Source organism: Ranitomeya imitator, chromosome 6 (genome assembly GCF_032444005.1).
Source record: "Ranitomeya imitator isolate aRanImi1 chromosome 6, aRanImi1.pri, whole genome shotgun sequence".
Lineage (NCBI taxonomy): Eukaryota > Metazoa > Chordata > Amphibia > Anura > Dendrobatidae > Ranitomeya > Ranitomeya imitator.
The window spans coordinates 127,213,002-127,237,751 of NC_091287.1; the positions used below are offsets into that span (position 1 = coordinate 127,213,002).

A 24,750-nucleotide genomic window follows, 5' to 3' on the forward strand; every position below is an offset into this window, starting at 1 on the left:
CTGCAGCAATGCTCCACTCTTGCCTCCTCCAGCAGCGACCCTGGGACCCTGCTCCGCCACAGCCGATAAGATATATCTGCATTATAAGATGCACCCTCATTCTCCCCCCAAATTTTTGGGAAAAAGTGAGTCTTATAATCTGAAAAATACGGTAGCTTCTCATTTAGTGTGTGTCCATATTCGGGAGCCGGTCCTGCGCGGCCCTTATTCACACTGATATCATCATGACTCATGGTAAAGTTTTAATACTAGAGGTTAGAACCATTCCAATTTTGGGTACACCTTGACGCTTTTTTTTTAATCAAAAATTATGTTTACTAAGTTCCCTATTTGTTAGGGGTCGAGTTCCCGCTTCTGCACAGGGGGAATCTCGAGCCACCTCCGCTGCGGTCTCCCATTCTTGTCCAGCCGCAGTGGAGTCTGCTCAGCAAGGACGTCGGTCCCAGCGTCTTGCTCATTCTCACTCTGTTCTGAGAGTTACTGCTGCTTCTCCAGTCTCTGCTATTAAAGTCTGTGCTGGTCAGCAGCGAGCGGACTTCTCTGGAACTAAGTCCTTGTCTGCACGTACTGAGCATGCCCAGCGTAAGGTCTCCCGTTGGAGATCGAGGGTCATGTGCTCAGGCTCTGCAGCACATTCCATTGGTCCTCTTGGCAGGTCCTAGAAGGGCCAAAGTGCTGTGGCCACTTCCTGTGCTGCTGCTATATAAACTGCGCATGACCGCACGGCCATGCGCTAGTATTGTCAAACAATTGCTAATGTGTGTATGTTGTGAGTGCAAGTCGTCCTTGGATACCCCTACCCTATAGTATGACTGTTCGCGGAAGGTGTATGGCTGCTACCTAGCGCCCGACTTATCCTACAGCACTAGTCACACATTATAGCGTCCAGTTGCTGTGACCGCCAGTACGGCGCCGTGCACTTCCTCTGTGCTTTCCTTACCCAAGCCTGGGTGGTTAGTGGCGTTCGTCAGTGCGGCACTGCATGCTCTTCTGTTTCATTTCACACCCAGTTGCGGTGTTGCGCCAGCAAGGGTCTAATCGGATTTCAATCCCAGTTGGGGTTGAGTTCGCTGACTACTTGCTCGCGTTTTAGGTGCGGTACCGCGGTCCTGTGCTTTAACAGGATTGCTTCTTTCACGCTGGGTGAGGTTAACCCACGCGTGTATACTCTAGTGTACCGTCATATAGTCTGCTAATTGCTAGCAGCAGGTTTTCACCTGCACGGTGGACCCCGGACTGCGAACGCATCTATACCATCTGTCTTGGTGCGTTCCGCCAGTCCTAACACTATTTATATATACTATTGCTTTTACTTATTTACTTACATCAGTACATATTTTTATTTTTATGCTTTAGGTTACATCAATGTTATATAGAGTTATATTCCCCCTTCTTGCTGCGTTGCCTGTGTAAGTGGCTGCTCTTGCATTTTAATTCTGGACCAGGCGGGTTTGGATGAACAGCGCTATAGTTCCCAATCAAATAGGAGAGCCTTTGAAATGTCTTAGCATTAATTTCAGTAATCCAATATATACAGTGGAGAAGTGGCTATGTGATTATTAACATTTAAAAACCAAGTAGCAGCTGGATGAGCCTCATTTGGAGTACAGAAGTCTTTCCAGCATCTTAATGATTGCATCAGGTTGCTGTGGGGTATTTACAATAAGCTGAATAACCTTCCATAGAGAAGTTAGAGGCAATATATGTTTCTGAATGCATCTATCTTGTTTTTTTTGTCTTGTATGTAAATATTGTAGGGCATATTACATACAAGATTACTTGCGGGCTATACAACAGATGGGACCTGGCCCTGCTGATCGGCTTATGTTGGAAATATAAAATAAATCCATGCAACTTTTTTTGATGTGTGTAGCTGCACATACTATCCAGATATAATGAAGGTTGTGCATAATCATTTAAAGACAGGGAAATAAAACTGGCTGTATTCAGAGATGTAGACGAAGCATTAATATAAAAGAACTGGGCTATAGAGAGGGCCGTGATACAAAGTAACCTGATTTTTTTAGGACTATTTAGAGGCCGTTTCTTTAAGATTGGCGTTGCACATGACAGTCTTCATGAAGGGGTGTTGTGGGGTAACACGCACTAAATGAATTTAGAAGTGCACACCACTTAATGAATTCTGAGTACCTTATAAGTGGCATGCACCTCCATGCATATCACCAGAAATGCTACCCTACTCAGGCATTGAAGTAACATTTCTAGTATAAGTAATAGTGTAACTTTTCATGAATTTGGCATCTGGGTACCGCTACATGCGCTCCCACCCATACTTCGCCTATTCTGAATCTACTCTACCCACTTTGACAGACCTGGTGAGAACTGTCCAGAAGAAAGAAATCTGAAGTAAACACTTTGTTGAATCCACCATATAAAGTATAGACCAAAAGTTTGGACACACCTTCTCATTTAAAGATTTTTCTGTATTTTCATGACTATGAAAATTGTACATTCACATTGAAGGCATCAAAACTATGAATTAACACGTGGAATTATATACCTAACAAAAAAGTGTGAAACAACTGAAATTATGTCTTATATTCTAGGTTCTTCAAAGTAGCCACCTTTTGCTTTGATGACTGCTTTGCATACTCTTGGCATTCTCTACTGTATAAGTAAGCTTACTGATGTATTGCCATGCTCTTGCAATGCAGGTAGGTGCAAGCTCTACTAGATTGCTATAGAGTGGAAGGAGGGCTGCACCTAGACAAAGCTGGCCTGTCGTGCAGCAACGAGGCTACCACTATGTGGCAGCAGGAAAGTCAAACAAGCCGGGTTGATATAGACAGTAGACAACCGAAAAGATAATGGACACCAGAGCTAAAATATAACAACTTTATTGAGAAAAAATTCTTAAAATGTTACACATAAATATTAAAAACAGAAATACAAAAGATGCAATGGAGAAGAGAGAGGTAAACCTAGTACTACGCACGGATACAACTATCAACTGAGGAGCAAATCAGCAATAATATGTCAGAGAACCGTACATATAAACATATATGAACTCCCAAAGGTGTAGCAACTAAAAACTCTCGGCCCAAAAACAAATCTAATCATACATAGTAGTAGAAGATAGTAATAGTAAAAAATGGGCAACTACACCAGGGAAAGAGCTCCAAAGAAAATATATATAAGCAGACAGCAGGGTGGTACAGGTTGATATAGACAGTATATATATATAGATATAGACAGTTGATATAGACAGTAGCCCAGTACCAAATAGACAAAACACAGAGTCAGAGACAAGCCAAAAGGTCAGTAACAGCCAGGTGCTGATATACCAAAGACAGAAGCAAGTCAGGATACAAGCCAAGTCAAAACCAGGGAGTAAACACATAAAAGGGAAACACGGAGTCAATATGGGGATAAGGGAAAACAGAGACACAGGTTCAGGCAGCTAATGCAGCAGGACAATGAAGTTCTGAAACACCGCGGGCGCGTTCTTGAGACCGAAGGGCATTGTCATTATCCAGGTCGGGGTTTGCTTCTTGCTTTTCCTTCCCCGGCCTGGTTATGGTGGGATTTTCCTTTCCTGCCTCTCTTTGGTTCATGGGTGGCTATTTATTGGTGCCACTCCCTGTAGTATTAGTCCGTGATAGTTCCAGTCCCTGGCTTGAGCAGCTAACCCGTATACCCTAGTTACCCTTCTGCCTCTGATTACCTGTATTTGTGCCTGACCTGTTCCCTATCCTTAACTTAGTGTGTTTGGTGATTTCCTACAGTGTATGACTCGGCTTCAATTCTGAACCCTGCCTCCTGCTTTCCATCTCTGTTACTATGTTTCCCATCTAGCTTTGACTGTCTGCCGATTACGTCTTTTGTCTCACATTTTGGATCCTGCACTTCTGTCTGGTTCCGATTTCTGGCTTGTCTCTGACCACGTGCATTGATGTGACTTCCGGTACTTTGTCTTCCTGTTTGTTGCTAACCGGCCAGTCTGACTACTCTGCCGCCTCCTGGTGGTGCTCCTCGCTTTGCACTGTGGCGCTACACGGTGAGTGATACCTTTTTCCCCTTACCCATGCCACTGGTGGAGGTTGCATTACAGGTATGACCAAATTTTCAAACAGACCCTTGGAGGTGAGAAATGCCATTTTCCACTCATCCCCTTCCCGAATGCCGATAAGGTTATATGCTCCCCTGAGATCGGGTTTGGAAAACGACTTAGCCCCAGACAATTGGTTATAAAGATCAGGAATGAGTGGGAGAGGGTAGGTATTTCACACCGTAATTATATTTAGTTCCCAGAAATCGAGGCACGGGCGTAAACCACCATGTTTTTTCTTAACCCATTACTTGCCAAATTAGCAATTTTCATTTTTTTTTAAATGACAGATTTTTAATGATTTGGGTCCTAATGAATCAGAAACATAATTTGCAAAATTTTTACAAGTATGGATTTTTCAGAAAAGGGCGTCCCAATATTCAGTTAAAAATGACAATTACATGATTTCCTATTTTGAAAACATTCATTTTACAAACACAACACAAAAAATTGGACCTAATTATAAAAATTTTAAAATCTTAGTTGCTAGAAGCTAAAGATTAGGCGTCCCAAAAAAAGGACATTGGTAGATAATGGGTTAACAAAAAAGAATCCAATGGCCACAGGTGAGACAGAAGGACAGGATGTGACCTTTGGGTAGACTATCAGAGATATAGTTTTTCATAGCGGTACATTCCCGGCTAGAAAGATTGTACAAAAGGGCTTTGGGCAATTTAGAACCTAGAATAAGAGATTAAAAGTACAATCATACGAATGATGTGGTGGCAAGACCTCAGCCTCGCCAATGGTGTCTTATCAATGGCAATGATATGGATGGGAGTCTCTAGCCTAACTATCCCTAGCTTTAACTTGGGCACCAGACTGGAGTCAATGAAGTTCATGGAAGATCCACAGTCCACAAAAGCTGAAGTGGATACGCAACCACCTCCATAACACAGTTCCACCTCTAACCAAACTTTTTGAAATGAGGAAAATGGTACCTGAGAGTCTGGGTGACCTCTTCGGCAATCACCCAGACTCGGAAGCTTGTTAATCGATGAACAAGAGGAGGCAGTCCTTCCAATGTCCCAAATCTCCACAATAAAATCATAATTTCCCATCACATCGTCACTTCCTCTCCTTCTCCTTGGAGTTGGTGGAACCAACCTCTATGGTCTCCGTGACTGGCATCACCTCAGACTTAGCAGGCAATACAGGAATCTCACGCTGGATAATTCCTCTTTCCCATAACCTCCAGGCCATATGAATGGCATGGGTCATGGCCTCCTCCAGGGAACTGTGTGGCAGATGGAGGGCCAGCGCATCCTTGAGATGATCCAAAAGTCCTCTCCTGAACTGGCATCTCAAAGTAGAGTCATCCCAGGTTAGAGGACCCTCCCGGAGTAATGATTATTCCTGCCCATTGACTTTCATCTCCTGAGGATATGGGTCTGTGGGAAAAATTTAGCTTATACCCCGCAAGAGTGTGCAGTGGATCCATAAGGAGTGAAGCAAAGAAAAAAAAACTGTCAGTGGTCAGTTATAATGTCACACTGCTGCAATGCAGGTAGGTGCAAGCTCCACTAGATGACTATAGAGTGGAAGGAGGACTGCACCTAGACAAAGCTGGCCTATCATGCAGCAGCGAGGCTACCACTATGTGGCAGCAGGAAAGTTAAACAAAGCAGGTCAATATAGTCAGTAGCGCAGTGCCAAAGGAACAGACAAAAGGTCAGTAACAGCTAGGAGCGGATAAGCCAAAGACAAGACAGAAGCAAGTCAGGATACAAGCCAAGCCAAAACCAGGGAGTAAACACATAAAACGGAAACACTGAGTCAAGACACTGAGTCAAGACAGGGATAGGGGAAAAAAGAGACACGGGATCAAGCAGCTAACACAGCAGGACAAATCAGGATATACCAGAGTCAGCTACACACGCCATAGGCAGAACCATAACTTTGACCGCCTGAAGGATGCAGCAGAGATAAATAGCAAAACCTGAAACCAGACTGAGGCTGAGAAAAGTTAACCCCTGACATGATCATATTGGGAAAAGGGAAGACAGAACTCAAACCCGGTCTGGATTGTGACATGTATACAATGCTTTGTTCACATCTTGTTTTTGGACTAAATACATCCATAGGGTCCCATTTAAGCCAACAGAGTCATCAAACATAGTCTGCTGCAGCTTCTAACCTTTACGATGGAAACCTCTGCTGAACTATACCTCACAAACAATGTAGAAGCAGTTGTAGAAGTGTATCAAGTCATGAACAAAATAGATTTCAGAATACCTTAGTAGAAGAATTCTTCATTCTAATCAGGCTGAAAAAACTTACAAAACCATCTCTAAAGAGTATGGACTGTACCTAATTCACAGTCAGACAGATTGTGTACAAATGGAGGAAATCAAGACCATTATTACCATCCACAGAAGTGGGAGACTAACGCAGATCACACCAAGAGCAAATACTATAATAGTCTTCAAGGTCACAAATGATCCCAAGACTCCTAAGCAACTAAAGGTCTCTCTCAAAATAGCTAATATCAATGTTTGTCAGTCCTCTATAAAGAAGACACTGAACAACAATAATTGTGTGCATGGCAGGATTGCAAGGAGAAAAACACTGCTCTCCTAAAAGAGTATTGCTGCCCATCTGCAGTTTAAAATCTATAAAGAAAAATACTGCATTATAACATATAAAATATTTTTGCAGGTATCATAGTTTGGGCCTGATTTTGCTGTATCGGAACCTGAACAGCTGGCCATTATTGATGGAACAATGACTTTTGAATTTCTATTAACAAATTCTAAAGAAAATGCCATGTCATCTATCCATAAGCTGAATTTCAAGATAAATTGTGTCATGCAGTGACACAATGACCCAAATCGCACAAGTTATTCTACAAAACAATGGTTAAAGAAGAATGAAGTTAACGTTTTGGAATAGGCAAGTCAAAGTCGAGACTTTCATTTTAAAGAAATGTTGTGGAAGGACCTAAAGCGAGAAGTTCATGGGGAAAAAATCCCCACTGGCATAACAGAGTTAAAAGCTTTTTTGTAGGGAGGAATGGGCTAAAATTCCTCCATGTCGAAGAGCAGGACTAATCAACACTGGAAACGTTATTGCTGCAAAAAGGATACTGAGAGTAAATGTTTAAATACTTTTGCCACTTACAGACATTCGATATTGGATTATTTAAGTCTACTATTTTTTACTTATTTACTTGATATCATGTTCTTTATCTACTTTTAGGATTTCTTTGATAAATTGATGTAGTTTTAAGTCACATTTATGCAGAAATATAGAGAATTCTAAAGGGTTTACAAACTTTCAAGCACCACTGTAAATAGTTGGTAGATGTGACCTCTAGCATGACAGCTACTTTAACTTGGCACCTTAGGGATAAACATTCTTGCTGGCACAAGGTATTATCTATTCATAACTTTAATATGATAGTGCCGAGTGCCGCTAGAAATTATTTTAACACACTCTAGATAAACGTTCACGCAGACATCCATGCAACATGGTTTTTGCACATATTACAATGGCTGCAGGATTCCTGAGCATAACAGCTTCTTATATTTCTATGAGGCTGTTACACTTGGATCGGGAGACCCATTCATGCTACACGGACGTCTGCATGAGCCATAAGAATGAGCTCATTTCAGTTCCCCACAAAGGTATTTGTGGTATTTAAAAGAAAATAATTGTGGAGTGTTATTCACATGGGAAAAATAAGTTAGTAAAAATGAACCCCTTTTATTCCCATTTTTGGAATGATACGCTGCTCAATTATCACCCTCTGAAACAATTTCTTCTATTTAGGACCTGCCTATGGTTTTGGATGCTAAAAACACATAGTAAACATAAAAAATCTCCTCCTTTCTTTAAGCAAATCAGTATTCCAGTGTCCAGGAAAATTGGTCTGAAATTGGACCGGAATGCATGGACTGACCACGGGTCTCCTGACCCCGAGCGTAATTTCATGAACAAATACATTACATCACAACAATTACATTGTCCACCATACAAATTAAACTTTACCTGCACATTCTGGGTTGTCTTCATTAAAATTTATTGCAAAATCGTGGGAAACCTTTACAAAAATAAAAGCAATATTTATGTAAGTCTTTATAGCTCTATATACGTCAATGTAGTATTGACAGTTAAATACAGATCTAGAAATCCAATATAATGTATATTTGTAGTAGAAATTGAAAATAAAATTACAAAATTGAAAAAAAGCCCCTGCAACAGATACACCTTAGCTATGCAATAATAAAAAGCCCAAAACACACTCCTATATTTTTATAGGAAAGGTTTCCTTCATGACAGACGAAGGCAACAGTATAGTATATAATATATCAGTTATCGGTGATCATTTTAGAACTTTTGAAAGCTATGAATAAAAGTTTGATAAATGATCACTTGGGTGCAAATTACAAAGTTGGAGCATAATTATGGTGCTTGAACCCTCTAGGTTCAAGCAACATATTGTAATCCGACTTCTTATATTTTATTATTATTCTACTTCTTCTTCTCCCCGTTTTCCGCAATTAATGCGGCCGCAACCGCTCAGCGCACAGACCTTGTTCAGGCAGCATTTCTAAGCCCTCGGCGTGCTATGTATTTTTGGAGTCAATCCGATTTGTAGTTTTTAAAAAAAATCACATTTTAAGCAAAAATTTTCCCATAGGAATTAATGGCGAGCTTTCTACGACCTCCAACTGACATGAATTGAAGCCACAGCGCAGGTGCACTGACCTTACAAAGATGGCAGTTATGCAAATGTACGGTGTCCCTTTTAGGACATGATCATTTATCAAAGTCAAACATCAGAATAATGTGACTCTGACTCATGACTCTGACTTGTGACTCTGACTCGTGACTACCGAGGGGCCGAATGTGGCAAAGTGGCTACCAAGTGGCCAATGTGGCTACAAAGTGGCCAAAGTCACAAAAGAGCACAGCGAGGTCAAAAATCACAGTAATAAGCAAGTGCTAGTCAAAAGATGGAAAAAAAAAACAAAACAAAACAAAAAAAACCAAGGTATTTAGTTGATACGTTTTTTTGAAAAAAAAAGGTATACTAAGCTGCTCCACTAATCGTCAAGGTATACCCATATAGAGCAGTCCTAACTAATGTATATAATCCCTATCTGATGTATTTAAAACCTGATCATCTGTATAGTACCTGTATAAGCAGGGTTCAGAGAAGGAATATCCATGTGGACATGCTGGATGGAACAGCTTAAGTGCAAATGACCCACAAAGGAGTGGTGGACTCCCCAGTCTTGTAGAAACAAGAGAACAATTATAGAACCAGAAACACATGGGCTACTTGCACATTAAACAAATCTGTAGGAACCTGTTCACACCACCAAGAAACTTGAAGACACAAAAGTGCACAGTGAGGTCAAAAATACTCTGTTGTAAAAAAAATCACAGTAATAAGCATGTGCTAGTCAAATGGATAAAAAAACAAAAGAAAACAAAAAAACAGGGTATTTATTTGATACTTTTTTGCAAGTACCCCATGTGTTTCTGGTTCAAGTGGCCATAGAGGTGCAGAATGTGCCAAAGTGGCTACCAAGTGGCCAAAGTGGCTACCGAGGTGCTGAATGTGCCAAAGTGACTACCAAGTGGCAAAAGTGGCTATCGAGGTGCCGAATGTGCTAAAGTGGCTACCAAGTGGCCAAAGTTGCTACCAAGATGCCGAATGTGCCAAAGTGGCTACTAAGTGGCCAAAATGGCTACCAAGTGGCCAAAGTGGCTACCAAGGTGCCAAATGTGCCAAAGTGGCTATCAAGTGGCCAAAGTGGCTACCAAGGTGCCAAATGTGCCAAAGTGGCTACCAAGTGAGAAAAGTGGCTACCGAGGTGCCGAATGTGCTAAAGTGGCTACCAAGTGGCCAAAGTTTCTACCGAGATGCCGAATGTGCCAAAGTGGCTACTAAGTGGCCAAAATGGCTACCAAGTGGTCAAAGTGGCTACCAAGGTGCCAAATGTGCTAAAGTGGCTACCAAGTGGCCAAAGTGGCTACCGAGGTGCCGAATGTGCCAAAGTGGCTACCGAGGTGTCGAATGTGCCAAAGTGGCTATCAAGTGGCCGAAGTCGCTACCAAGGTGCCGAATGTGCCAAATTGGCTACCAAGTGGCCAAAGTGGCTACCGAGGTGCCGAATATGCCAAAGTGGCTACCAAGAGGCCAAAGTGGCTACCAAGGTGCCAAATGTGCCAAAGTGGCTACCAAGTGGCCAAAGTGGCTACCAAGTGGCCAAAGGGGCTACCGATGTGCAGGAATATGCCAAAGCGGCTATCAAGTGGCAAAAGTGGCTACCAAGGTGCCAAATGTGCCAAAGTGGCTATCAAGTGGCCAAAGTGGCTACCAAGTGGCCAAAGTGTCTACCGATGTGCCAAATGTGCCAAAGTGGCTACCAAGTGTAAATGTAAATAACTGAAATTATTGCTTTACATTAGCTGCATATACAACCCATCCCAGGTTGTGCCATCGCTATACACAACATTCATATTCTAACTTTACTTTCTTACAGTCGACACCTGATACAATGCTGTAAAGCTGGCAGTGCTGTTCAAGCACCATGTATTTCCTTCAGGAAATGCCCATCTAGTTACAGATGTAACTGTTCTCTGATGTGTTTGCATTCTTCCACTCTATAAAGGTTTGTGTGATGGATGAAAAACCCACAGTTCCCGGATACACTTTGGTCTCTTTTGCCAGCTTGTATTGGAACGAACAGCAGGCATGCTGTGACATTGGCCAAAGTATGCGTCGACTAAGCTTTCTGAATTAAAGTCACCAAAAAACTAATTATGCTAAGAAAATAGGATCATATATTGAGAGATAAGCAACATTGTATACTATTGACAATTTACACAGCCATGCACTTGGTCTGTCACTTGTTATTTCCTCCACTGTTGGTTTGAATTTTATTGTTCTTGTTGATATGTCATTTATAGGCTTTGTCTGGGTCTATCATATTGTTGAGCCAATGCCTAGCTCCCCCACCGATAAGCTGGTATCTGCTCCAGCATTGGTTGGATGTAAGCAATGTACAGAGCGGAACACCACAGCTCTATATACAGCCCTGGCAAAAATTAAGAGACCACCACATCAAAACCCTGTCATAGGCAGCCCAATCTCCAGACAAAACCTAATTGAAAACCTCTGGAATGTTAACAAGAGGATGATAGATAGTCACAAGACATCAAACAAAGAAGAACTGATTAAATCTTTGCGCCAGACGCAGTGTGAAAGACTGGTGGAAAGCATGCCAAGACGCATGAAAGCTGTGATGAAAAATCATGGTTATTCCACAAAATATTGATTTCTAAACTCTTCTGGAGTTAAAATATTAGTATTATTGTCTCTAAATTATTATGAACTTGTTTTCTTTGCATTATTTGAGGTCTGAAAGCACTGTTTTTTTTCTGACCATTTTTCTTTGTCAGAAAAAAAAATACAAAAATTATTGCTTGGAATTTCGGAGACATGTTGTCAGAAGTTTATAGAATAAAAGAACAATTTACATTTGAATCAAAAATATACTTAGAAAGAGAAAAATCAGACAAACTGGACATTTTGCAGTTGTCTCTTAATTTTTTCCAGAGCTGTATCATGTAGTGGCCAATAGGGTTGAGCGAAACGGGTCGAAAATTTTCAAAAGTCGCCGACTTTTGGCAAGGTCGGGTTTCATGAAACCCGACCCGACCCCTGTGTGGGGTCGGCCATGAAGTCGGCGATCTTTTGAATCTAGAATCGGAATTCCGATACCGATTCCCGATATGTTTATATCGGGAATTGGTATTGGAATTCAGATTTAAGTGTAAAATAAAGAATTAAAATAAAAAATATCGCAATACTTACCCTCTGACGCGCCCTGGTACTAACCGGGAACCTTCCTTCCTTAGAATCAGCCTTCCAGGACCTTGCGGTGACGTCGCGGTGACGTTGCGGCTTGTGATTGGCCGCGCGGCCGCCCATGTGACCGCTCGCGCGACCAATCACAAGCCGCGACGTCACCGCGACGTCACCGAAGGTCCTGGAAGGGCTGATTCTTAGGAAGGAAGGCTGCCGGAAAGAAGCAGGGCGCATCCGAGGGTGAGTATATACCTAATAGGTATCACCGCGACGTCACCGCAAGGTCCTGGAAGGCTGATTCTAAGGAAGGAAGGTTCCCGGTTAGTACCAGGGCGCATCAGAGGGTAAGTATTCTAATTTACTGAGATAATGACTTTTGGGTTTTCATTGGCTGTAAGTCAATCATCAACATTAACAGAAATAAACACTTGAAATCGATCACTCTGCTTGTAATGACTCTACATAATATATGAGGTTCACTTTTTGTATTGAACAACTGAAATATATTAACTTTTTGATGATATTCTAATTTGGTCAGAAGCACCTGTGCATAAAGGAAATATGTAATCAGAAATTTGCCTACTGATTACTGATTACTCATAACAAACCTGATTTTAACAATTATTTTTAAATTTTTCATATCACAATATGCATTAAACTAATTTGGAACCCTTGTAATTTTCACACCGGCCAGTGGGACTAAACTTATACTTCCTGTTCTTTCAGTAAATCTACATGTACATTAGAAGCAATGGACTGACTCGGACCCGATCTTTTCTATTGAAGCACCTAATGTGCCTGTGCAAATTTCATTGTAAATGAAGTAGGAGTCGGGTCAGCTGGGACATTACATACTGTGAATGGTGGACAATGTGTTATTATCTGTGTATAGAGGTGACTCCTTTAACCCCTTTATCCCCAAGGGTGGTTTGCATGTCAATGACTAGGCCAAATTTTACAACTCTGACCACTGTCCCTTTTATGAGGTTATAATTCTGGAACACTTCAACGATTCTCCTTGTCCCTATCCAACAGATGCCAATTTTTTCTTATGGCGGACCTGATCTGCCGGTCCATGGGGCCATACTGGAAACAAAATGTAAACCTCTTGCCCATGGTCGATTGCGCTTTACCCCTTTGTTGATTTCTATTATCCATTTTTTTGCAAGCATCTTTCCACACCTTATCTGGGTATCCTCGATACCTCAATCTCTGCCGCAAATCCAGGGTTTGTGTTGCGAGGCCCTCCTTAGTGTTATTAGCCCGACCAGTGCGCACCAATTGGCCGTAAGGCAACGAGCGTTACCTTGCACGCCGCGAGACCGTGGCATCACAACAGTACCGTTGTATCACAGTATTGCTGTATGGACAGTGCGTCCAGGTCGTTGGTGACGAACATGGACACAGAAGCCAGATCCGGGCACACAGGTTTACAAGCCGGCCGGGTGGATGTAATGAACTATTTTAAAGAGTGCGAGCAGGTTGATGCAGTACACATCCTAAGCATCTGTTGGATAGGGACAAGGAGCTATCCAAGATAGTCGCCAGAGGCCCCCTTATCTCCAATAGAAGAAGTACCAGGCTTAGGGATGTAATAGTACGGAATAGAGTGGTAGAGAACAAGCCAAATAACTGGTTGACCAGAAATACTCCGCAGGGGAATTATCAGTGCGGGCACTGTACGTTTTGCAGACAACATGTCACAGATAAGGTCCTGCACATCGGACCAGTGGAACATAAGGTGGGTCAATTGATTACATGTAGAACCAAAAATGTGGTGTATGTCGTATGGTGCCCGTGTGGACGTTTCTATCTGGGCAAGACAATTAGGTGTTTGTACAAGCGTTTTCGGGAGCACCGTCAGTCTATCATTACAGGGAAAGGCGTACCCAGACTGATTAAACATGTACGGGAAGAACACGGAGGGAATGTGGAGACTTTAACATTCGCAGGTGTGGAACAAGTAAAGATCCCGAGTAGAGGGGGTGATCATCACAATGCCCTACTGAGATGTGAGGCGATGTGGATTATACGTACAGGAGCCATGGGTCCGGCAGGGCTCAACGATAAAGTTGATATGTCTATCTTCCTCTGAACAGTATTGTGGGAGGGTCGCGCTAGGGTGAATGACTTCAGTGTATTGGAGCCTCATTGGGGCCAGTGCAGTAATTTATGCATAGATTTAAGAAATGCATCTTGGATGGGTACCGTGGGGAATATGTAATAGTCCCATGTAAATATAACAGTGAGGTACACAGATCCCAAGAAGTATAATAGGTCTGCTTAAAGTCTGTTCCATGTACCGTTCTTTACGGAAATTTTTGTATAACAAAACTCATAGTTCATGCAGTATTATTTGTTCAGTATAATAGTAGCTTATTGCTTGGTGCTAGGTTATTGTTTTTAATGCACTTTGTGATTAGTAATGTTGTTTTTAATTGTGTGCAGTGTACTGTGGGTGGGCGGGTGTAGGCGCAGGGAGTGGCGTTTGATTTCTGCGCTACTTCAGGCGTCACATCCGCCTCTCCATTGAACCCGTTGAAGCGCCGGGAGGGCGCGAGACGGCCGTCGTTCGCCTGCTGCTCTCTTCTTATTTGTACCCCCGTGCCGTGAAGCAATAAAAGATACCTGTTTGAAGACCGGTGAGTGCCGCCAAGTTTCTTCGTCTTGCTGATATATATATATATATATACATATATCTATTCAGGTTTTTATATGAAAAGTAAAACCTTGCAATTTTATTTTAAGCAATTGGTCATTTTCTGATTTTGCATTCCCTTTAAATAAGTGGTAACTATTAAAGTAAATTACCTTATAATCTGGAGGTATTCTGGCACCAAAACCAAAGGCAGGAAACATTTTGTCACTATGAAAAAAAATAAAATACATGACAATTACATGATCATTTCACACAATGACGTGAATCATTACAGCAACTAGGTTCTAAAACCATGAAAAGAAACCTAATTCTAAATACTGTAGATAATTCTGAGATAAACAACAAAATGCACTATATTTTATAGGGAACCTATCATAAAATATAATGGCCCTAAATCGCTTCCATAGAGCTTCTCAAACTGTGAAACATCTCTCGGTTGTCAGTGAAGCTCCGATTGGGGAGCGGTGCACTGTGGCCAACCAGCACTGCCTTCACTCTCCTCTCCTTCGGACAAATAAAGATATCTGGAGAATGTGAGAGAGCAGCTGCAGCTCACTATAGCTTCAGATGTCAACTACATGCATAAAAGAGGAGAGTAGAGCCAGCGCTGATTGGCTGCAGGGATCGCATAACATAATATTGTGACGCGATCCCTGGAAGAGCCAGCGCTAACACTGCCAGAACAACTCTTGCACTGCAAGTGAGTATAAGTGTTCTTTTTTTACTTGGGGGGGGGGGCATATGGATTTAGAAGAGTTGTCAAAGTAGTGGACTCTTAATATGGGCAAAAAACTTAGTGCAACTTCCCCTATTTGTTTTCCTTCCATCTCTACTCTACCCTCTTCTGATTCCTGTAAAGCCAGAGCTATCAGTCAATGAAGAGGGTGGAGGAGATAAGTAAAAATACGTAAGTGGGAGGGTACATTTAACCGTTTGCTCATACCAATGATACACTGAGTGTATGTAGTTTGAACAGTCCTTTTGTGCTTACAGAGTCCATTAAATAAATATAAAAGTTATATTGTTCTCCCAGGGGCATATATCATAATAATTTTTTCTTAAAATCTTTTAGAAGACCAATTCCAAGTGATATCTGCCAATTATGTGGTCACATATATAAGCTCATTTAATGCAAATGGTTAAAACAAAGTCATTTAACATAATGATCAGTGCAACATTGATTTGGGTTTTTTAAAAAGCTGACAAGCTAGTCCACAGGGATTATAACTTGCTGACTATATTACTTTTATGCAATAAGCTTACTAAGTTAGCAGGACATATATCCTCTTCAAAAAGGAATAGAAATGACCTAGATAATGGTAATTTGTTGGAATTGATAAATGTACCCATGTGTTTTATTTATAGGTGTGTGCTAGAATGTATAAAAGCATGCTTACACGAATGAAGCCTTCATTACAAAGTACAGCAATTAGTAGCATAACCCACTTAAAGGGAATTACCATCCTTATGGAGATCACGTTAATGAGTGTTTAAAATCTGTATGCAACTGTCAGCAATGCTCAAGCATTAATGTTCTCTCACCCACTGGGTTACTAATGATCACTGTACAGTTGTTGGTCATAAACAATTCCCACAATACACTCCATCACAATTCAGTTATGGCTCTCTACCTAAATACTGTACATTTAAAGGCAACCTGTCACCAGAAAAACCATGTTAACCTGCAGATAATAACCTGCCCAGCGCCCGCACTTAGCCGAACGCTGTGGGGAGAAAATGAACTTTATTCTCCCCGTCATCGCTAGGGTTGAGCGACTTTTACTTTTATAGGATCGGGTCGGGTTTCACGAAACCCGACTTTTTCAAAAGTCGGGTCGAGTGAAATCGGCCGATCCTATAAAAAAGTCGGGGTCGTCCGAAACTCGAAACCCAATGCAGTGCATTGGGTTTCCAATGGTTCCCAGGGTCTGAAGGAGCGGAAACTCTCCTTCAGGCCCTGGGATCCATATTTAAGTGTAAAATAAAGAATTAAAATAAAAAATATTGCTATACTCACCCTCGGACGCGCCCTGGTACTAACCGGCAGCCTTTCTTCCTTCGAATCAGCGCGTGAAGGGCCTTAGATGACGTCGCGGCTTGTGATTGGTCGCGCGACCACCCATGTGACCGCTCACGCGACCAATCACAAGCCGCGACGTCACCGCAAGGTCCTTCGAGCGCTGATTCTTAGGAAGGAAGGCTGCAGGAAAGAAGCAGGGCGCGTCCGAGGGTGAGTATATTCCTATTAGGAATGTCTCATAGCAGAATAATGAGCTGTAGACATGTGCCATTTATAATCATAATGATTTATCATTGATTTGCAATGTGTCTGTAAAAAAATATTGTCCGTCCGTGATTTTTTCATACACTATCCAGAAAGAATGAAAAATCAAGTTGGCATCCTTGCAGATGAGGTATCAGAAACCTGCTGACAGATTCCCTTTAACGGTGTCTCAAGCCCCAGTTGAATGGAGCGGTGGTCGATCATGCACTCTGTCACTCCATTCATTTTTATGGGAGTGGCGAAGACCAACCAACACAGTGATCGACATCTCCTGTGGTTTCGCTAAGGCTACGTTCACATTTGTGTTGTGCGGTGCTGCGTCGGCGACGCAACGCTCAATGCAAACAAGAACGCATTTAAAACGCATCATTTTGTGGCGCATGTGTCCTTTTTTAGCATGATTTTGGACGCAAAAAAATGAAACTTGCTGCGTCCTCTGCCCCCTGACGCTTGCGCCAAAAAAGACGCATGCGTCACAAAACGCAAGACAACGCATGTCCGTGCGCCCCCATGTTAAATATAGGGGCGCATGACGCATGCGTCGCCGCGGCTGCGCCCGACGCAGCCCCGCAAAACGCTAATGTGAACGTAGCCTAAGAATCAGTGGAGCAGCAATGCGCATGATTGACCATTGCTCCATTAACACAGAGTTCTTTAGAGTCCCGGTACCCAGGAATAAAGGGGTCCCAGCAGTCAGACCCACAGCGATTGGGGAGTTATTTCTTTTACAGCTAGGAGATGACTTTAGCTGAAACAGTGAATACACATCGGCTCCATTCACTATAGGAATACCCCAGCGCTTTACTAGATGGGAAAAACCCTTTATTGTAAATGTTACAACTTGTATCAATAGATCTAAAACAAAATATCTCTTTGTTGTTGCCTTTGTTCCCTGTACAGAAAGGATGGCAGGTACACAAATTACATCACAGCAGTGTTTGACAGGTATTAAACTGGATTAACTGAAATCTTTGGTGCAGATAGGGATCCATTTTCGGTGTAAATTGCATGCTTCCTCTTCTATGACACGTCTTGTTTTCACACTGATCAGCATTGATTTGCGTCCTGGGTAATCATTACTTTAGCTTCTTAGCTTAGATTAAGTCGCACATTGTAATATAAATGTTACAGCACATTTTTTTACTTTTTTATTTTTAGGTAAATGAATAAAATAACAGATTCATCAGAAGAGATGCGAGCTGTCTTATAACAGCTTGACGGAATATTCTGATTGACATCTCTACTTCCGAAAATTCTCCAGCAGCCGATGCCTCTCCATACCACATGTCATCTCTGATTTACCGCAGTGTTCGGCTAAGCAGGTGTGATGTCTGCGGGGGGCTCGCTACCTAGGCAGATCACAATCCCTGCTTTCTACGGTGGAAAGGCTGTCAATCAGCCCTTATTATGTGGTCTTGTCAGCTCTGTATGGAATCTGATATTATTATTTCAGCAAATGAATTGAATAATTCTGCTTTTGTCCCGAGTGTTACTGCCAGGCGCTTTCATCAAGCCGCTCAATGACAGAACCTTTGAAGTCCAAGATCAAGGTTTATAGGTTGACACAGAATATGAGCCAAATATGACGGAAAGTGAGGATATTACACGTTGACCTTGATACACCGCCAAACAAGAGGAAGTCATTGTGCTTAATCAATAGCTCCAGCACTGGTTTGGTAATATGATCCCGTGGCATAAGGCCAAACTACGAGGGATAACGGAAAATGAGAAACATAAAATAGGGAATATTGTCTGTAAGAATCTGTGCAATCAGGTTTGTGAAGAATTGGATTTGCTTGAGCATGTTGTTCCATATTATTAGTACCACCAAAAGTGGAACATATGTATAAATGTCAAAATCTGTCAAAATGGGCTTTGTGTGTATTTACTCTTTAGTAGTTACAGATTAACATATATATATATATATATAACATATATATATATATATATATAACATATATATATATATATATATATATATATATATATATACAGGATCGAGCTGTGATTAAAACTGCCATGAGCTAATGGGTGGAGGGCTCAGTCAGAGCCTATGTATACAAATGTCAATGACTGACCATCACTTCCAAAGAGAAAAACAGATGTGAACGGTTGCAAACTAAGAGAGAACCACTTTTGGACACATGAATTCACCGATTTATGTTCTAAGTATCTTCATTTTAAAGTTTTGTCTAGAGCAGCATCGCAATTCCAATCTCATATATTTCATACTATAGCATTAGAGAGTGCAGATCTTATTTGTTGGTTATACATGGAAGCGACTATTAGCTTGCACCTGTTCACACCAGTTTTTCTGTTTAGAAGTGACGGTCAGTCTTTGATATTTGTATACATAGGCTCTCTGACCGAGCACTCCACCAATCAGCCTATGGCAGCTTTAATCACAGATCGCTCTTACTTACCAATATGAATGTGCGCTATGAGCCCAGGAGAGGTATCATATTAGGCTAGATTCCCAGCAAAGAAGGTCACCTTGTAGATGGCTGTTGGACACCCATGAATTGGCCAATTTGTGCACTAAGTACCTTCTTTTTTACTTTTTTTCCAGCGCAGCAATGCAATTCCTACTTCATATATTCCATGTTTGCATACTATAGCCTTACAGAGTGCAACTTTGGAAGCGTCTCTCTTAGCTTGCACCTGTTCACACCTGTTTTTCTGTGTGGAAGTGACGGTCAATCTTTGATCTTTGTATACCTGCCAATTCTGGCCAATGCTGGCTCAGAGTGATCACTGACTGCTCCTGGCGAGTCTGTTGCTTCATATCAATGGAGCGGTTGTTCTTCTTCTGCTCTGTTGATGTGGAGTGACATTGTGCTGATTGACAGCCATCTCGCCCTCACTTATGCAGCTGCCAATCAGCATGACATCGGCAGCCGTGCCCCATTGACAGAGCAGCACAGAACAAAAGCAACTTCTGTCTATGTGACATCAGTGGAAGCTGCAGAATCACCGGGAAGAGCGGTCTGTGATTGGAAGAGATTGGTACCGGCACAATAAGTGGGTAATTAGCAACTACCTAACGGTAAGTACCTAGGCCCATGAAAAAAATATTGGTCCTGGATAAAATGGCACAATACAATACTGTTTCCATTAGTAGTTTCCTTATATCATCAAAAGGCTGTCAGCTCCTATCATTTTGCTGGCCTTCTACAGTCCATAATAGATTTGGCGAAGAGGACTCTTGTGTTATATTGTTTCATTCTATGAATCTATGTATCTGGCTAGAAATATAGAGTAAAACTGTATTCTTTGTTGTGCTCACTATGCTGGCCACATATGAAGTAGCATTAGGTGGATTCCTAGGGTAGAATAAAAGGATTTACAACATCATCTTCAGTTATTTCTTTTTTTTTACCACACTTTCAAGATGCTGTAGCAGGCAACGTTCCCTACAGCAGGTGCAAATAGTCTGTTTTCTGCATTTTGCATCCCTCCAGCAGAGCGCTCTGATCTTGCTGACATTCTGTATGCTTTGTACATATATATGTTTATTGTTCACACTGGGCTTAGCTCTCTTAAAGTAACTACATTCCCCAATGTAAACTTAATGACAATCTAGTATGTGCCTTACTATCTATGAGTATGTTTTCTAGAATCCTGACCGCATAATTGGGATGGGACTCCACTCTTCTGTCTTTTGTCTCATTTTATCTGGCTTTTCTGTTAATCCTCTCATTGTACTTGACAATACTTGGAAGGCTTGGTCTCCGTGTGAGTCTCATCTATGGATACGCCATTACAGCCTTGCGTTCTTTGTGTTAAATAAATTATTGGTTTATACAATCTATGGATGCACTGTCAAAGCTGTGTAACTCTCAGTAATCTTTACCAGGTCAGGTTTCATGTTACCATTACCTATTTGTGTTAGATATCATGGAATTCTAATGTAAATGGAAATGAGTTGATAGAAACATCACATTATGTGCCAACTTGCAAGTGACTATATACCCTTTATTTAATTTCCAAAGAAAAGTCATGCTCCATGTAAACGTCTAATATAGCTGGGTTGGGGTCTAAGGGGTAAAGAGTCGATAATGACTTTTAGGATTGCTGCTTCCAAAAGGTGACGCTAGAGTTCCAGTCCCCTTCCTCTGTGAACAGACAATTTGCAATATAGCTGGGTGAAAGTCATGTAGCTCTATATCATGACTATTGGTGTTAGAGTTTAAAGGGGTTGTCATGTTGAAAGCTCTATATCACTGCAAACTTGGGTTTTTCCAGTGCTTGTGCCAGTAATATGCATACTCCCAGTCACATTCCAAGTAGACTGTTTCCAGCCTTGCTCAATACATTTGCATTGAGCAAGGCTGTACTCACCTTGATGGAATGTGGCCTGGAGTATGCATATCACCAGCACCAGAGGATTCACACAGTGTGCAATGCATGTAATGTGAGGAATCAATAGTCTGAAGTCACATAGAGTGACTGCAGACTTGTAGCTTTATACCGGACAACCCCTTTAAATTAATAATGCATTTTGTACATTCCCTATTTGGTAGATGGAACTTTTGGCAAAATATCCCCCTACTAGGAACACCAGTGACCAGTTTTGATCTATAGGCAAGCCTGATAGTAAGCGCTTAAAACCAGAGGGTGAATTAACCATTACATCGTTATTGCTTTGGAAAAAAAAGTTGATCCAACACCTCAATAAAACTTAGTTTTTTTATTTCATATAATTTAATAACATGGTTGTAATGAATCTACCGGTCACTGTATTCTAGGGATTTAGTGAGTGTCAGCTCAGCTGCCCCATACATGGCAGGGGCATACTAAGCTGTCAGCTTTGTGAATAGAATATCCCAGCGGCCCAATCAGGGACTGGAGCGCTCTTACTGTCCTTATGTTTTAGGGATAGTCCAGCCACCCATTCAGGGCCTGGGGCATGCTAGCCTGCTCCCATGCAAATTTATGATTGCCCAGCAGCCCAATCACAGCCTGGGCCTACTTCGCTTCCTCCAGGTGTCTTCTTTTCAGATTATTTAGCTGGCTGGCAATGGTTAGACCACTGTCAGTTGTAACTTTGCTTGGATGAGTTTGTGCCCTGTGCTTTAGTGTTCTGCTGTTCTGATCTTTTGCTTTCTGACGTTGGACCTTGCCTTTACCCACTTGTCTCTATCTGTACCGTTTTGGACTGCTGACTTCTGACTGTGACCTCTGTACTCTTTTGTCTTCCCCCTCTGCCCTTGATATACACTCTTGGTATTTGACCCCAGACTCCTTGACTCCCCTGCCTCACGACTTGTCTGTGAGAAGTGGTAATAGCCAGCATCACATTGGTACAGTGATTTCCGTCCTTTTCCGGGATTGCTCGGCGGGAACTCTGGTCTCCACGCTGTATTTTTGGTGTTCTTTAGAGACCCAATCAACATGGAGGGATTGTCTGCCAGGCACTGTAACGCCGCAGCCATCTTTGTTGTGGTCTTGCAGTGATTGGCTGGCCGCACAGCATCATCAGGGATATAAGAGACCGGACACCGCCCTGCTAGGTGCATTCAGCTTTGGAATCAGACAGTGTAGGGAGAGCTGCTGCTGAGATAGGGTCAGATTTAGGGATTTCTTAGTCAGTGTGGGGTCTACCATCCTAAACTACTCAAATCCAGCTAAACCAACAGTCCTTCTAAGGACTAATTCTGGAGTATATAGGTTGCAGTGGGAGTGTACGTCGCTCTATACATATCATTGCAAGACCTGCAGGCACTGTATGTGTGTATATAGATATCATTGCACACATCAAGAGGGTCAATTCCATTACTGTCTGCTGCTGCTGCTACCTATAGCATATATTGACCGTATATACCTAGCCCCAGTTATAATTGGCTAGGAATTTTTTTTCCCAGGTTAATAGAGATTATTTTATTGCAAAGCAATCCAGAGCCCTTTTTTTTCTCCATTTGCTTTTTGACACTGCACAATACAGTAAGATTATTTTCCTAGCACAGCGTGAAAATCCAGCAATTTTAAAGGGGTCACAAAAATCATTTATGAGTGCGCAGAAAAATCTTTCATTTTTTTGTGGTACGATAGAGTAGAATTTTTTTGAGTGTCTTACACAATGTTTTGACACCATTTTGCTGAACCCCCCCAAAAATACATATAGACTGCATATTTTACAGTGTGGTATACCTGTGACATGCCTCATACATCCATGTGCTAATAATTTGGACATTTTAGGCCTAAATTCCATTTTTTTTGCTGTCTGTTACTCTAGCTATATACAGCACTATTTTGCAGACCCCCAAAAAATGCAGGCCACATATTTGGCAATGTGGTATTTCCGTGACAGACCTCATATATCTGCGTGATACAAGTTTGGGCATTTTAGGCCGGTATTCCAGTTTTTTTCCTGTCTGTTACTCTAATTATATACAGCACTATTTTGCATTTAAAAAAATAAAAAATACAGGCCACATATTTAGCAGTGTGGTATCGCTGTGACAGGCCTCATCTATCTGTGCTAAAAATTTGGCCATTTTAGGCCTACATATTCTAGTGTTTTTGCTGTCTGTTACCCTACTTATTGACACCAATTTGATAACCAAAAAAACATTTTTAATTACAGTCCAGATTGTTTAAAGTGTGGTTTTCCCTCACACGTATCACATACAAGTTCGCTCCCAATTCAGCCATTTGTAGTGAACGTGTAAAATATTTTAATCAATTTACAATGGGCAAGGCACGTGGCAAGGGACTGGGAAGTGGAAGTGATGGTGATGGTGCATGTAGAGGCTGAGGCCATGGGCAAACTGAAATTGGGCCACAAAAAACACCCACATCTTCTCGCTAGACCTCAGAGTCCGAAGTCCTAGGGGACAGCAGCAAGAGAGCACTATTGAAGCCAGAGCAGTGTGAAAAGGTTGTTGGTTGGATAGCAGATAACACTTCCAGTTACTTGGCCACCAGCACCCTGTCTTCCACATGGTCAAGTCTGAGTAGCCGTGAATCTGGACCGTATATTACTCTCTCTGATCCTCCTTCCTCCCACTTTGCAGAGTGCCCAGAGACAACTGATCCCACACTCGGACACTCCAAAGAGCTGTTCACTTTTCCTTTTATAGATTCGGCCCTCTTGCCCAGTCCACTTGAAGTGGGGCAAGATGAGATTCCATGTAGTGATGGCCACATATGCAAGCAGCCACGGTCGCAAGAGGTGGACGATGATGAGAAACAATTGCCAGAAAGTAAGGAGGAGGACCAGGGTGAAGAAGTGGAAGATGAGGTGGTGGATGATATAGTAACTGACCCAACCTGACAGGAGGACATGCAGAGCATGGACAGCAGCACACAGGGGGAGGGAGGTGTAGCCCCCCTCAGGCAGGAGGAAGCAGTGTGGTGGCTGCAGACAGAAGGCGGGCAACCGTTGCCAGTAACACCAACATGACGGAAGTTGCCAGTCCAACTGTTATGTCTTCCCGAGTCTGGTTATTTCTTAAAGACTCTGCCAATAACCCCAAACAAGCCATTTACGAAACCTGTCATACTAGCATCCTCAAGGGTAGCAAAACTACCACCACCAGCATGATCAGGCACATGGCAGCAAAGCACCTGACTTTGTGGGCGCAACCCCAGGCTCCAGGAACAGCATCTGCGGGTGACACCACTGCTTCTTCCACTGTTTTGCATGCAAGCCAATCCCCTGACCACGGTGCATGCGAAGAGGTCTCCTGCCCTGCACCTGCCATTGCCCAGACTCAAATAGCACCATCATCAAGCACGTCCACACCCTTGTCCCAGCACAGCCTTCACTTGTTCATACCCCCAGTCAGTGGAACCCAAGTGGAAATACACAGCCAACACCCCACAGGCTACAGTACTAAATTCACACATTTCTCATCTGCTTGTGCTGGAAATGTTGCCTTTTATGCTCGTGGAGACAATCTTTCTGCAGC

General features: G+C 42.2%; 1 protein-coding gene across 1 annotated transcript in view; it reads right to left on the minus strand.

The window, feature by feature from the left end:
- Positions 1-24,750, minus strand: part of CPNE4 (copine 4) — a 717,826-nt gene that overhangs the window by 60,239 nt on the left and 632,837 nt on the right. The window contains exons 12-13 of the mRNA XM_069730083.1: positions 14,706-14,760; positions 8,060-8,111 (exon numbers count right to left, since the gene is read on the minus strand). Of these exons, the coding sequence (XP_069586184.1) occupies positions 8,060-8,111; positions 14,706-14,760 (107 nt within the window). The remainder of the gene's footprint in view (positions 1-8,059; positions 8,112-14,705; positions 14,761-24,750) is intronic.